The 15,698-nt window shown below is 46.1% G+C and overlaps 2 protein-coding genes and 1 non-coding gene across 4 annotated transcripts; 2 read left to right on the top strand and 1 right to left on the bottom strand.

The window, feature by feature from the left end:
- Window positions 1-1,929: 1,929 nt before the first annotated feature.
- LOC127343290 (callose synthase 12) lies at window positions 1,930-8,197 on the top strand. The gene is made up of 3 exons (XM_051369408.1): window positions 1,930-7,458; window positions 7,674-7,749; window positions 7,825-8,197. Exon 1 carries the CDS (start codon window positions 2,127-2,129, stop codon window positions 7,455-7,457), a length of 5,331 nt encoding a protein of 1,776 aa, XP_051225368.1. The 5' UTR covers window positions 1,930-2,126; the 3' UTR covers window position 7,458; window positions 7,674-7,749; window positions 7,825-8,197.
- LOC127346279 (small nucleolar RNA J33) lies at window positions 5,065-5,144 on the top strand. Its single transcript, XR_007879446.1, has one exon. It is a non-coding gene; the product is annotated as a small nucleolar RNA J33 (small nucleolar RNA).
- A 1,147-nt stretch (window positions 8,198-9,344) lies between the features above and the next one.
- On the bottom strand, window positions 9,345-13,394 carry LOC127343289 (protein DEHYDRATION-INDUCED 19 homolog 3). Of its 2 annotated transcripts, none has more exons than XM_051369406.2 (5): window positions 12,843-13,394; window positions 12,489-12,688; window positions 11,612-11,689; window positions 10,771-11,057; window positions 9,345-9,914 (listed from the first exon to the last, which is right to left on the bottom strand). In XM_051369406.2, the coding sequence occupies exons 1-5, from the start codon at window positions 12,916-12,918 to the stop codon at window positions 9,803-9,805; spliced, it is 753 nt and encodes a 250-aa protein (XP_051225366.1). In that variant the 5' UTR covers window positions 12,919-13,394; the 3' UTR covers window positions 9,345-9,802. The 2 variants fall into 2 exon arrangements, with proteins under 2 accessions (XP_051225366.1, XP_051225367.1); XM_051369407.2 differs by having other exon boundaries at window positions 10,771-10,970; window positions 12,843-13,391.
- Between the last annotated feature and the right edge of the window lie 2,304 nt (window positions 13,395-15,698).

The raw sequence follows: 15,698 nt of genomic DNA, 5'->3' as shown, positions 1-15,698 counted from the left end.
TTTTTTGATACTAGCATTGTATACGAGAAGGGAGGAAGTACAAGGTATACCATCCTTTGTGCCTCTTATCTATTCATTGAGAAATATGTTGTGGAAGATCCTCCATCCGTTCTAATCTAGTCTTCATTTTAGGTGAGAAATAAGATAAATCAGTGTTGCATTCATTAAAGGGAACAAAACTATGTTCGAAATAACAATATCCAATAAAGGGAACGAAACCACTTTATTATTTTTGACTAAAAGTTAGAATGTAGACTATTTTAGAATAAGCTTTAAAACTAGAATGTAGACTAACTTCCTCTATTCTGAAATACTATACATTACATTATAGGCCTAATTTTTTGGAGGTGGCGTTTTGACTCATATGAGCAAATACTCCCATTATACAAAATAATTAAAAAAACAATTTTAAAAATGTCAAAAAAATCTGATATAAATTTTTGGTGTACATCGTGGCATTCTATGTTAGTGCACAAGTATCGTGGAGAAACAATATTTTATGTGGCGTGTACAAAAAAGACAAAAAAAATGTCGTGTATATAGTCGTGTTATAGCATCAAAATTTGTATTTTTTTACATGAATCACATAATTTTTTAGTTTTTTTTTTCAAAAATTGTGTACGAACATAAAATGTGTAAATGTACATGAAATTTTTTATTTTAGAATTTTTCGACACTTCGAAATGTAGATTCACACAACGGGAGCAAATGCTTCTATGAGCCAAAGTGAATATCCCTAATTCTTTTTTTTCTAAATTAGTCTACATTTTAGCTTCTAGCTTTTAGTCAGCAAGAACATAGAAAAAAAGCGACCCTCCCTTATCTATTAAATGTCACAATTTTTTAATATAGCTCGAATTGGTTATTTACTTATTTAAGTAGGGAGTGGTGTTTTTGCACCCGGGAGCATATGCTCCCGGTTTTTAAATTTTATTTTAAATACACTTTTAAAATGTTGAAAAGTTTGGTCATAGAATTACTTTAAATAGATAAAGATTATTTGTATGAAATTAGCATCATTAAAAAGTGCTTTTCAATACGAATCCAACGATACTATATATATATATAATATAATCAAGATTTTGTTGCTTAACTTTTATGGTCAAAGTTCGTCTTGAAATACGTGTGCGCCTTATTCCTTGAAATGGAGGTAGTACATCACGAAGTTCTACACGTTCACAAAGTGGTTCCACGAAAAACCGACATGTTTACTGTCATGTGTAAAAAAGACAAATTTTGGTGCTAAAAAAATACAGTGTACGTGACATTTTTTTTGTCTTTTTCACACAAGTTATAAAAAAATGTTGGTTTTTTGCAAAACTTGATATACGTACGTAGAATGTCGATACGTAAGCGCAGAATTTTTTGTTTGATTTTTTTTTAACATTTGAAAATGTTTTTTGGTGGCAGGATCATATGCTCCCATGTGCCGAATTGATTTTCTGATTTAAGTAGTACTAATAAATGCAGTAGTACTTTACATGATTTTTTTAGTGACCCCACTTTTCCTTAATTATCCACGGTTTTGAGAGCAGAGATGTGTAATGATGCGTTCACAACCACTCGTTCAAGGACTAGTACAGATTTTGCTAGTGTCATCGTGTGTGCCAAACTAATCCTTGTTTCTTTACCGAAAAAAATGGCATGGTTTACTTAGTTTCTTGTATACGAAGGAACGAGAAGCGAACGCGGAGACCATTGAATTCGTGACCAGACAAGATACGCGCACACGAGGTGCGGCCGAGACAGAAACAGCAGCAATTCAATCGGAAGAAATCTTCATCCTAAATCAACCCCGAGTACCAGATCAACACGAAACCGGAGGAGGCAAATCTAGCCCCGTTCCATTTCACGGGTGCCCCCCACGATTTCTGGGTAATTACATCGACGCACGCGGAAACCCTCCCCGTCACCATCCTCTCCGGCGGCCCACGACGCACGCGACGCGCCCACACCGTTTCAGTTCCTCCGCCTTCCCCTCCCCCACGCCAGCCACAGCCAGCTTCGGTCGCCCACCACCGATTTTCAAACCATTCCCTTCCCAAACCCAAACCAGAGTCCCCTTCCTCCTCGCATCCCCACTTCCCCACCCCAGATCTAACCCAGCCCTAAACCCAAATGCGGCTATGACGACGCCGCGCGCCACCGCCCCGCGCCGGGCGGGGTCGGCCGCCGCCGCGCCCGCCCCCGCCCCGGAGCCCTACAACATCCTCCCCATCCACGACCTCCTGGCCGAGCACCCCTCCCTCCGCTTCCCGGAGGTGCGCGCCGCCGCGGCGGCGCTGCGCGCGGTGGGGGGCCTGCGCCCGCCGCCCTACTCCCCCTGGCGCGCCGACCAGGACCTCATGGACTGGCTGGGCGCCTTCTTCGGCTTCCAGCGCGACAGCGTGCGCAACCAGCGCGAGCACCTCGTGCTCCTCCTCGCCAACGCGCAGATGCGCCTCTCCTCCGCCGACTTCTCCGACACCCTCGAGCCCCGCATCGCGCGCGCCCTCCGCAAGAAGCTCCTCCGCAACTACAGCTCCTGGTGCGGCTTCCTCGGCCGCCGCGCCAACGTCTTCGTCCCCGACGACGACCCGCGGGCCGACCTGCTCTACGCGGGCCTGCACCTCCTCGTCTGGGGCGAGGCCGCCAACCTGCGCTTCATGCCCGAGTGCCTCTGCTACGTCTACCACCACATGGCGCTCGAGCTGCACCGGATCCTCGAGGGCTTCATCGACACCGCCACCGGCCGCCCCGCCAACCCGGCCGTCAACGGGGACAACGCCTTCCTGACCCGCGTCGTCGCCCCGATCTACGCCGTCGTCTCCGCCGAGGTCGCCTCAAGCCGCAACGGGACCGCGCCCCACGCCGCCTGGCGCAACTACGACGACATCAACGAGTACTTCTGGCGCCGGGACGTCTTCGACCGCCTCGGCTGGCCCATGGAGCAGTCGCGCCAGTTCTTCCGCACGCCGCCAGACCGCAGCCGCGTGCGCAAGACGGGCTTCGTCGAGGTGCGATCCTTCTGGAACATCTACCGCAGCTTCGACAGGCTCTGGGTCATGCTCCTGCTCTACCTGCAGGCCGCCGCCATCGTCGCCTGGGACGACGCGAAATGGCCCTGGCAGGGCTTCGACCGCAGGGCGCAGGTGCGCGTGCTCTCCGTCTTCATCACCTGGGCCGCGCTCCGATTCCTGCAGTCGCTGCTCGACATCGGCACCCAGTTCCGCCGCGCCTTCAGGGATGGACGCATGCTCGCCATACGCATGGTGCTCAAGGCCGTCGCCGCCGCCGTCTGGGTCCTCGTCTTCGCTGTCCTCTACAAGGGGATCTGGAACCAGAGGGACAGCGACCGCGGCTGGTCGCAAGGAACAGACGCACGGATCATGAAGTTCCTGTACGCGGCCGCCGTGTTCCTGCTCCCCGAGGCCCTCGCCACCTTGCTCTTCATCATCCCCTGGGTGCGCAATGCGTTGGAGAAGACCAACTGGAAGATCTGCTACGCTCTCACCTGGTGGTTCCAGAGCCGCAGCTTCGTTGGCCGTGGCCTCCGCGAGGGCACCTGGGACAATGTCAAGTACTCCATTTTCTGGGTGCTGCTGCTTGCCGTCAAGTTCACCTTCAGCTATTTCCTCCAGATCAGGCCACTTGTAAAACCCACAAAGGAGATTGACAGCCTTGGCAAGGTTGCGTATGCTTGGCATGAGTTCTTTGGGCAGAGCAACCGGTTTGCTGTGTTTATACTGTGGCTACCCGTAGTTTTGATCTACCTCATGGATATCCAGATTTGGTATGCCATCTTCTCTTCTATGGCTGGAGCATTTGTGGGGCTGTTTGCGCACCTGGGGGAGATCCGAGACATGAAACAGCTCAGGCTCCGCTTCCAGTTTTTCGCGAGCGCCATGTCGTTCAACATCATGCCAGAGGAGCAGCATGTCAATGAGCGCACCTTCTTGCCCAGCCGCCTTCGCAATTTCTGGCAGCGGCTGCAGCTACGCTATGGCTTCAGCCGATCCTTCCGTAAGATTGAGTCCAATCAGGTTGAGGCACGGCGGTTTGCTCTTATTTGGAATGAGATTATATCCAAGTTCCGGGAGGAGGACATTGTGAGTGATCTCGAGGTCGAGCTTCTCGAGCTACCACCTGAGCTGTGGAATGTGCGTGTGATCCGCTGGCCGTGCTTCTTGCTCTGTAACGAGCTGTCACTTGCGCTTGGTCAGGCAAAGGAGGTTCCAGGACCTGATCGCAGGCTCTGGAGGAAGATCTGTAAGAATGACTACCGTCGCTGCGCTGTCATTGAGGTGTATGATAGTACAAAATACCTGCTGCTAGAGATCATCAAGGAAAGGTCTGAGGAACATGGCATCGTGACGCAGTTGTTTCGTGAGTTTGATGAGTCGATGCAGTTGGAGAAGCTCACTGTGGAGTATAAGATGTCTGTGATGCAACACGTCCATGCAAAGCTTGTAGCGCTACTAAGCCTACTTCTCAAACCCAACAAGGATATCACGAAGATCGTCAATGCTCTTCAGACTCTCTATGACGTCGTCATCCGTGACTTCCAGACTGAGAAAAGGAGCATGGAACAGCTGAGGAACGAAGGCCTCGCACAGGCAAGGCCCACCAGCCTTCTCTTTGTGGACACTGTTGTGCTGCCTGATGAGGAGAATGCCACCTTCTATAAGCAGGTGCGGCGCATGCACACCATCCTGACCTCAAGGGACTCTATGGTCAATGTTCCAAAGAACCTTGAAGCTCGGCGGAGGATCGCATTTTTCAGCAATTCGCTCTTCATGAACATACCACGAGCTACCCAGGTGGAGAAGATGATGGCCTTCAGTGTGTTGACACCGTATTATAACGAAGAGGTGTTGTACAACAAGGACCAGCTCTACAAGGAGAATGAAGATGGTATCTCAATCCTATACTATCTGAAGCAGATTTACCCGGATGAGTGGGAGTTCTTCGTTGAGCGCATGAAGCGTGAAGGGATGTCTGATATTAAGGAGCTGTACAGTGAGAAGCACAGGTTAAGAGATCTTCGGCACTGGGTCTCATACAGGGGACAGACACTGTCACGTACTGTGAGGGGGATGATGTACTATTATGATGCTCTCAAGATGCTAACTTTTCTGGATTCCGCCTCTGAACATGACTTAAGAACTGGATCGAGGGAGCTTGCTAGAATGGGTTCCTCGAGAATAGGATCATCGAGACGAGACGGAGGTGCTGGTGGGTCAGGGTATTATAGCAGGGCATCTTCGTCACGCACACTGAGCAGAGCAACCAGTGGCGTGAGCTCCTTGTTTAAAGGTAGTGAGTACGGAACTGTCCTTATGAAATACACTTATGTGGTTGCATGCCAAATTTATGGTCAGCAGAAAGCCAAAAATGACCCTCATGCTTACGAGATATTGGAGCTAATGAAGAATTATGAGGCACTTCGTGTTGCCTATGTTGACGAAAAGCACTCGAGTGGTGGTGAAACAGAGTACTTCTCTGTCCTTGTGAAATACGATCAGCAGTTGCAGCAAGAGGTCGAAATTTATCGGGTTAAGTTGCCTGGACCATTGAAGCTTGGTGAAGGCAAGCCAGAGAACCAGAATCATGCACTCATCTTCACAAGGGGTGATGCGGTTCAAACAATCGATATGAACCAAGATAATTACTTTGAAGAGGCTCTTAAGATGAGAAATCTTCTAGAAGAATTCAATCGCAAATATGGAATTCGCAAGCCCAAAATCCTTGGGGTTCGGGAACACGTGTTCACTGGCTCTGTGTCTTCTCTAGCTTGGTTTATGTCTGCCCAGGAAACAAGTTTTGTCACTCTGGGGCAGCGGGTTCTAGCTAATCCACTCAAGGTTAGAATGCATTATGGCCACCCAGATGTGTTTGATCGTCTTTGGTTCTTGGGCCGAGGGGGTATTAGTAAAGCATCAAGAGTAATCAACATCAGTGAGGATATCTTTGCTGGATTCAATTGTACCCTCCGTGGGGGCAATGTTACACACCATGAATATATCCAGGTTGGTAAAGGAAGAGATGTGGGGCTCAATCAGGTTTCTATGTTTGAAGCCAAGGTTGCTAGTGGCAATGGTGAGCAAACTCTGAGCCGTGATGTTTACAGACTGGGTCACAGATTGGACTTCTTTCGGATGCTCTCTTTCTTTTACACAACCATTGGATTTTATTTGAACACAATGATGGTTGTGCTAACTGTCTATGCATTTGTATGGGGACGATTTTATCTTGCCCTTAGTGGGCTTGAGGAGTACATCAGCAAGAACACTAGCTCTACTAATAATGCAGCACTGGGAGCTGTCCTGAATCAGCAGTTTGTCATACAGCTGGGCTTGTTCACAGCATTGCCGATGATTATTGAAAATTCACTTGAGCATGGCTTCCTCAATGCTGTGTGGGATTTCTTAAAAATGCAATTGCAGTTTGCATCTGTTTTCTACACATTCTCTATGGGAACCAAGACACACTATTATGGGCGGACGATCCTTCATGGTGGTGCAAAATATCGGGCTACTGGTCGTGGATTTGTTGTGGAGCACAAGAAATTCGCTGAGAACTACAGGCTATATGCCCGTAGCCATTTTCTCAAAGCAATAGAGTTGGGTGTGATACTGGTCTTGTATGCATCTTATACCAGCAGCTCGGGGAGTACATTAGTGTACATCCTGCTGACACTTTCAAGTTGGTTTCTAGTCGGCTCGTGGATTCTTGCTCCCTTCATTTTCAATCCATCGGGTTTGGACTGGCTAAAGAATTTCAATGATTTTGAGGATTTCCTAACCTGGATTTGGTTCCAAGGTGGAATCTCAGTGAAGTCAGATCAAAGCTGGGAAAAGTGGTGGGAAGAGGAAACTGATCATCTTCGGACCTCTGGTCTGTGGGGAAGCATCTTGGAAATCATTATAGACCTCCGGTATTTCTTCTTTCAGTATGCAATTGTTTATCGGCTTCACATTGCTGGTGGGAGTAGAAGCATCCTTGTCTATCTTCTGTCATGGACATGCATACTGCTGGCTTTTGTGGCTCTTATCACAGTTGCTTACTTCCGGGACAGATATTCAGCAAAGAAGCACATACGATATCGGTTTATCCAAGCTGTTATTGTTGGTGTCACTGTGACTGGTATTGTCTTGTTGATAGAGTTCACAAAGTTCCAGTTCATTGATGCCTTGACGAGTCTTTTGGCTTTTCTGCCAACTGGCTGGGGAATCATATCCATTGCTCTGGTGTTCAAGCCATACCTGAGGAGGTCTGAGACAGTTTGGAAAACAATAGTTACGGTGGCACGCCTTTATGATATAATGTTTGGGGTGATTGTTATGACACCTGTGGCTGTGCTGTCATGGTTGCCTGGACTCCAGGAAATGCAAACAAGGATCCTATTCAATGAAGCATTCAGCAGGGGACTTCATATTTCTCAAATGGTTACTGGCGCAAAAAAACAAGGAGTTTAAGGTATGTGTACGTATCTTATGCCTTCTCTTTGATAATGACAAGAATGCCTTGAGAACTATGTTTTGGAGCAATATGTCCGACTCTGCACATGCTAGCTTAATGTCTAAAATTGCTTATAAAGACCAAATCATGATTACTCTAGAACTGTCTTATCCATTTTGTTCTTTCAGGTCAAATCATGATTAGCTAACTTCACCTATTTTTCTTTCTTTCAGCTCAATCCATTTTCCATTTCTCAAGCTGACCTGCTTCATTATTCTGGGGGAGTGCAGCTCTTCTCCTTGATCCATGGTACGTGGATAGCACATTGTCAAATACTTTAGGCATAAGCTGTTCAAAGATACTAACATTAAGATTAATCTGCAGGTTCAGAGAGGCTTCTGGTTTTAGAGTAGACGATGCTAGTTTCTGTACAGGCGACCACCTTGATTCTTCGTAACTTGATGTAAGCACGCGATTTCCGTGGTGATGATGCGATCAAACTTAATGAGACGGTGATTGGGCCCATATTCATTGTTCAAGATTTTGTTAGTTTTGTAGTGAAACCAGAGCTGTACAAAATTTATCCTGAATGCACCTCTTCATGCCGAGATATCACCTGGTGCTGCCATTTTTGTTGTAAAGTTGGGAACGTTATCCCTCTTTTACCTGCACATACATCTTCGTTGTGAGGAGACTGTGATTTTGTACACCATTTGTCATCGGAAATGTCATTGGCCGTAATCTTTGGGCAGCTGAATCCAAATCGCGTTATACTTCTGTGTGGTTACATACCGGCCTATACCGGGCTTCTTTCAGCTTTATGCATGCTGTTCTGAATCTTGATCATATTCTTCAGCTCTTGTGTATCATCTGCTATTGTGCTATTGGTTGACTGCCTTTACACATGGACATGCTCTCGGCTACGTTATGTGTAAGTCTGAGATGCATCATTTCTCTGCTTTGCCTCGGTCTGTGGAACACTAGAGAAAATGAGGCAACATCTTTCCGTCTTTTCTGAGAAATTAGAAACGGAGGCCAAATATGGAAACAGACGGTGGAATTCATGTTATGAACCTTGCCATTTTTTGTTTATCTTTTGTTTGTGCATCCCACTCCAGCCTAGCTCACATAAACTTTTGGGTTTTGGCCCTGACTATCATATGCACCAGAAAGCCCTAATTCTTCCCCTACTCCTTTCAATCCTCCTCATCATCCCGACCTACCGAAATACTATACCTGATTATGGTTTCAAGAGTTTGAAACTTATGCACAATAGTGTACCTTGAAGTTGTGTTTTTCATTATCATTCGAGTTTTTTGAGCTCGAGTGAACATTCTCTCCGCATATATGTCCACAACGTATTCGTTTCTGGCAGTATTCAGTTTTCACTCTCGCCAAAAGAATATGAAAATAAATGTGGCAACACTCCGTTCCATTGGTTTCCTCTTCATTCTCATTCCTATGTGACACTATGGCTTGAATTGCACCTTGATGATGAGACTCACTAACTAATTCGGATTGGTTGGTGACATGAATAGACTTTTCCTTAACATAGGTTTTGTGGGAGGTTGGTAGTTGGTAAACCATCAATTCATATCAAATTGAGAAGATAAGATTTTTCTCAGAATGTTACTTCACATTGCATTTTTAGGATACCTCAAAGAGAAACGACCCATTTCTAGGCGACCAAATACTATGGTTTAAGTCAGCGTTGAATTCAAAGTAAATGCGTCCAGTGACACGAGAAGGTCAGTTCGCGTGGAATTTCCATTCCAGTTCTCACAAGTCAGTCAGCCTGTACCTGTGGAATTTCCATTACCGTTCTCATAAATAGCACCATCATAACAATTATTACACAGCCGACACAGGTCATGGAAGGAGTTCAAAAGAAGAGACGGATCATCGAAAGGCAAAGAGTGAATCAATGGTCCAGAGCACAGCATTACTGTGCCCCAAACGGTGTTTGACTGTACTGGAGTGGCTTACAAGGACTCGGATTCTGCTTATTGCTTCCACACAAGTGGAACTTCTGTATTTTCCATCGCATTGTATAACATGTAACAGCTGTGCCAGGTTGGTACAAACCAATGTTCCTTGATAATGAAGAGGATGGTACAACAAGTTACAATCAAGGCAAAGGTATTGCTGGCCGAGAATTCTGTAAAAAATGTCTATATGGGACAGCTACCATAAATTAAGGTGTATTTCATGCCGAAATGACTGATGCGAAGAAACGGTGCACCAGACACGCATCTCCCTGTCGCCATAGTTGGATCCACCAACTCTGGCCAGAGTGCTGGTTCTATTCGAAATCAGCCTGAGGAAGCACCCATCTAACAAGGATGTATGGCTATTTGAGCAGTCAGTCATCTCCAAATAAAGTGGAGAAGAGCAGGTCTTGCACAAAGGTCGCTCTGCTAGTGGCTTGTTTCCGCTTTTGTTCCCTTTCCTCGCTGGTGAGGGACGAGTCAATACTGCCATCATAAATAATGCTTTAAGTTTGCAGCCCTCATAGGGCAGTAAAAATTGGTAAGCAAATAAAATATAATCAAAAGGCTGCTTTGGAGGCACATTGCTTGAGCAAATATATAAATGAGAAGTGTAAATACATAATTATAGGACCTGAAATCATTTTATTTCAGACCCAAATGCACTACCTGTAAACAACAAGCAAATTTTTTGTGTTCCACTACTGTTAATTTGTCATCATTGTTACTACCCTATATGTTAATCCCTCTGTTCCATATTAGTTGTCGTTGATTTAGTACAAAGTTGTACCAAATCAGCGACAACTATTATGGAATGGAGGGAGTATTTAACAATTTCTTTTTAGGGTAAAATGAATATAGCAATTGAAGAGGAAGGTTTGGCTATGTGAAGTTATAATGTCAAATTATTAGACTCAGCTAAGAAACAGCTTACAAAATAAAAAATTATTAGACTCAGCTAAGTTATTTGACAATTTCTTTTTAGGGAATAAGGAATATAGTTATTGGAGAGAAAGGTTTGGCTGTGTGAAATCATCATGTCAAAACTATTAAACTCAGCTAAGAAATAACTTAATCAAGCAATTCAAAATAAGATACTTGCTCACAAAGGCAGTGAAATTTCTAATAGCAGGTGGGAGATTATTTCTAGATGCATAGACGTGTAATCTGTTGGAATCATAACTAGAATATTTGGAACACAATAGGAGGCAGCTTTGATTTTGAGAATGTAAACTCTTTTGCCACAAAAACTATGTAAATTCTGCAAGGGTAACATATGTAAAATAATCCAGAGGAATGAAACAAGTAGGACAATCGGCGTGATACCAGGATAATTATATACCTTGATTCCCAGGGTTGAGGAGGCGCCTCCTTGAGCTTTGAAGTACCATCTGGAACCGGAACTGGTGATTTTGATGGTTCCTCGGCATCTGATGTTGCAAACCCCAGCCCAAACGATGAAAGCAGCGGATCAGCATAAATATTCGTAGTTGTGGTCGCGGGGTTGCTTGACCTATGACTATGACCGCCTCCTAGAAGCGCCTGCAAATGAGCATCACGTAGATCTCGACTCAGTAAAGAAACTGCACGGCTCTCAGGAATAACGTATCTGCGCAACCGACTGCCATTCTGTAGATGCCAAGTAAGAACAAAAAAGGGCATCAGAAGCCGAGAATTATGGTGGTGCACTCAGGTGTCATATACCATGATATTCAAAACACTCGAATAAACCATTTTTAAATGTGTCAAAAAATTTGAAATAATTCACGCACGGTACATGTCACCATGCTACTTACAAGTGTAAATTTTCAAGAAAAAATTCGAATTTATGTGACCTACACAAAAAAGAGAAGATGGATTTTCGCTATATTGTGAATAGTATGTGCCTACTACTATATTGCAAACAGTACATTTTGTTATTTTTGTGTAGGATACATAACTTAATATTTTCATTGCAGATTTGACGTACGCATATCTGCACACAATCCCTACCCATATAATTTACGACATATTTTTTTAGTAAGTCTTCTTATGTATCTTCAATATAGGGTGCGCGGGAACCTATGAGCCAAAAATTCACGTCCATCAGAAGCCTTGCTACTTTGAAAGAAATTCTTTTTGTAGCCTAGTTATCCATGAGATGCTAGCATGTTCGTGCACAAGGACAAGACGGAGGAAGAAACCTTGAATAAGTAACCATGTTGCATGGTGATATGATTTAGCATATCCCTTGTAACCTTTTCAGAGCAGATGGGGCAGGGCTGAAATAAGAATGGAAAAATAAATTAGGAGAAGATATAGAAACAATATGTTTGAACATTTTAACTGTACAAGGAAACAACATAATGAGCTGAATTTGATATTGGAGTTCATAATCAGTAGCTATTTTAGCGGCCAGGAAGGTCACAGTTAATATCTGGAACATGAGAGTTGGAAGTAACAGTATCCTTGTGATCACTCTGGTAGCTTGTGCATTCACATGAACAGAATGGATCGAATATAGCATCTGAATCCATTATGCCATTTCTTTTTTCCGCCGAACCAATGAAACGCATCCAAAAGGGTAAAAGGTGCTGCCACGAACTTTCAAATGTTCAGTCATGCAAATTCTAGATTCCTTTTGCCCCTGGCACAGGTAGCTCGTATTGCTCTCTTAGCTCATGGGAACACTAACAAGTGAACTGGGCATAGCTCAAGTAATCACTGTCAATATTCTTTTCAGAGTAGACACTATTAATTCTTTTCAGAATGGGAGCTAAATCGCCATGGAAACCTTCCGAGTTCAAGTATAATAAACAAGAACTTCCAGACAATGGAAGTCCGGTATGTAGCCAAGCTAAATCTACAAGCTGAAGCATCCGAATGAGCATCTTGACATCTGGATGAAGCTAAAATCCCGAGGTTTGTTTTCTCCCCACAGGTAGGTAGGTAAAATCCCGAGTTCATCTGGTGGGTCGGTCAACCGTTGAAGCTAAGAACAAGATGCGGAGAAGTTTTGCGCATCACACCGCACTATCAGGTATCGCAGGGAACTATATGGAAAGGAAGGGATTGACTTACCGCTGGGTGTGGCTCGTATGGGTGGTCTTCGTCGAGGTGTACGCAGAGCGATCCGAGGTCGTAGTCCTCGTAGCAGTAGGGGCACGCGACCTCGGGCCATCTGGCGCTGGCCTCCTGGAGCTGCATCTCCATCTCCATGTCCATCTCCCCGTCGTCCTCCATGTCCATCTCCACTTCCTCCATCCCCATCCCGGACATATCTGACATCCAATCGAACACGAAACCAGAAATCAGTATTAACAAAAGAAACAAAGCAAGAAGTGTGCATCGCCACAGAGCAGAGCAGAGCAGGGCGGCGAAGATGAAGAGCAAGAGAAGGGGGGGCGCGGCAAGAGAGATGGATGGCGTGCGCACCGTCGATGTGTCCGAGCTGCGCGGCGTAGAAGCGCTTGGCGGCGGCGAGGCGCGAGATCCAGTGCTCCGAGTCCATGGCTACTCGAGAAAAAGAATCCCTCTTTCCTCCCCTCGGCTCGCGCGGTTACTGAATCGGGCGCTTCCTCTGTCCGAGTCTTGGCCTCCTCCTCCTGAGCTACCTAGACCTCTGACCCCGTCTCCTCCCGCCGCTGGAAGCTGGACTCCGACAGAGGCGACCGGCGCCGAAGGTTACCCTTCCTCTGGATCGTAGCGGAGGTTTTCTTGTGCGGTTGGCGGGTTGCTTAGCTAGCCCAGCAGCGGCCTCCGTGCGGCTCACAGACGGTGGTGGATTTTGTGGTGGGTTGACGGACGGAGGAGGAGAGGCGGGGGAGGGGACGAAGAGGAAGCTTCTTATCGGGGAGGAAATGGGTGAGAAATGGGGGCCTTTTCCTGCAGTGTACTATACTATACTGCCGGTCGCCGTCCCGGTCAGCTGCTGCGGCTGGCCCCGGCGACAGCTACGCCGCCGCGGCGGGTAGCGCACGGTGGCGATGACGGGTGGGCGCACGGGTAGGGGTGGTGGCGTGTCAGGGCCAATGACGGGCGCCGGCGAGCGGGGGGGAAACCGCGTGGTACGGTGGTGGTAGTAGGATGAGGAGTGGTCAGTCTGGCACGGGCGAGGGGAGGTGTCGCGTTGCGTGGTTGGTTGGTTGGGGATGGTGGAGCCAGCGCGGGCGGGCGGCCGGGCCGGGCCCCGTCCGGTTTATTTTATTTTAATCGGTGGACGAGGCAGGCGTACACGGCTCGGTTCCGCCTGCAGCTTCGGCCGGCGGCGGCAGGCGGGGATGGGGACGCGGGGCCGGCCGGCCGATCGAGCGGCGCGCGAACCGTGTGGAAAGGGGAAGGGAAAAATCATCCGAGGAAAGGCGTAGCTAGGTTTTGCTTTTGAGGTGCCGTGCGGCCGTCGCTGGCGTCGTCGACGTGACGCGGGACGCGCACGGTTTTCCTTCCAGAATACCCCGTCAGGCGTCAGGCCGAATTTAAATACCACTCAACCTTTTTTTCCCATTTCATTCTTGAGTCGATAATACGCCTATCGTCCAACAAGTTAATGAAGATTTGATCCTACATCTTGCTTGACAAGCTGAAACCGCCATCCTAGAACTTATATATCGTGTGAAGAGCTGGTCTGAAACTAGCCACCTTGGAGACGAACCGTTAAAAGGTGGTATTGGTAATTTTGCAGAAAAGCCTCTCGATGTGCTGGAGATCGTCGCTCCGATCCTGAATTAATAGCATTAATGAGAATCAACCTGTGGCTGGATGGTTAGGAGGGCAGTGACACCTCCAGCCCACCAGAGTTCAAACTTCATGTTCGATACTTTAGTCTCTCATAAAGGCGAAATTTTCTTCAGTGAGAGGCGACGTTTCCATCTACAGCGAGGCACCTGTGGTGACTTCGTCAATCTCAAGACCCGCCGGATCAAGTTCATGAACTGCTCACAGGGTAGGGTGTGCGTGCGTGCTTTCATAGAGGTGGGTGTGTGTACATTTTTATGAGCGTCTACGTCATTACTATGTTTTGCAAAAAAAAAATATTGATGACACTAATCTCCTGAAATTAAAGCGACGTCCTACCCCCGCCATTGGAACTACCTCTTCTTCCTCCTTGGTCTCGCGTCGCTCCTCGTTGCCTACCATCTCATCTCAATTCTTCTCCGGCGTTTCTCTCGCGACACCGCCGAAGATGCACTACCGGTTGTGGAACGAGCTCTCCCGACTACGGCACACCGCACACGTCGCCGTCCTCGAACTTGTTCCCCAGCGTCTCTGTCTCTGTCCGTTCCCTACTGGTTTAGGCAGGGTTCTTGGGTAGGTTATGACCGGAATCATTATTTTGCACATAATGAAGTACTATTTTGCGGGTACAACTGAGGCGTCTTTTGTTTACTTGGTGGCTTTCGTTTGAAGCTGCCCTCTTTTGTGCAAAACTGATGTCATGTTTGCGGTCAATCTAACAATAGCGAGGTTTTTTTTTTGTCAATATTATGTGATGGAATGCTTAGTTTCACTCACTTGTGCGGTACAGTGAAGTAAAGTTTCTTAATTATGCACTATTACAGAATGCTTAACTCTAGATTTTCTGAATTATGCACAAGCGCACAACTGACACATAGTTTATTGTTGTTATAATTCTTGCAATTCTTTCGTATGGATTCTGTGGAGGAGTCATGATTGTGTTGATAGGAAATAGGTTCATTAGTTTGTCTCGAAAACCGCACTAGTTTTTTTTTATTTGCATTATACGTTTAGTCTATAATCATATAATTTGTGTGGTTTATTTTTGTGCCAATGCATACTATTTTTTTTATTTTTCATTGTTGAATCCAGTGAATGATTAAAAGCTTTTCTCTATAGAAGTATGTGACAATGGATTCTTTTTGTGCCTTAGGTCCCAATATGCAGTACATAGTACTTGATGAGATTCTGAGAATCGTTGACTATGAGAGGGATGGCAAGATACATGTGCACTAGCTATATCTAGGAAAATATCTTATTGATGGATTACTACCCCTTGTTATTAATGCAGAATTGATTAAAATGAGCAATGCCACGACAATTGGCAAGACTCGACTCATATTTGTAGATCACACAATTTTTCTCACGATATTTAGAGCTGATTATGAATGCAGCAAATATGGCAAGATCGGTTGTGGTGTTCAAGCTTTAGGCTCAGTTGCGGCACCGAGTGGTCAAGCTTCATAGCAGCTAGATGTGTCATCATGCCTTGTTGTTGGTGCATTTTATGGCCAAGAATTTGTTTCACTAATACGTGCATTTTATCATTATTTATGC

Source organism: Lolium perenne, chromosome 3 (genome assembly GCF_019359855.2).
Source record: "Lolium perenne isolate Kyuss_39 chromosome 3, Kyuss_2.0, whole genome shotgun sequence".
Taxonomy (NCBI): Eukaryota; Viridiplantae; Streptophyta; class Magnoliopsida; order Poales; family Poaceae; genus Lolium; species Lolium perenne.
This window is presented reverse-complemented; position numbering and strand designations above follow the sequence as displayed.

Coding starts and splice junctions, on each gene's coding strand:
- LOC127343290 (XM_051369408.1), top strand. CDS start 2,127: ATGACGACGCCGCGCGCCACCGCCCCGCGCCGGGCGGGGTCGGCCGCC.
- LOC127343289 (XM_051369406.2), bottom strand. CDS start 12,918: ATGGACTCGGAGCACTGGATCTCGCGCCTCGCCGCCGCCAAGCGCTTC. Junction 11,058..11,611: donor AACATGGTTACTTATTCAAG/GTTTCTTCCTCC, acceptor TGGCATCTACAG/AATGGCAGTCGGTTGCGCAG. Junction 9,915..10,770: donor CCTCAACCCTGGGAATCAAG/GTATATAATTAT, acceptor TTATGATGGCAG/TATTGACTCGTCCCTCACCA.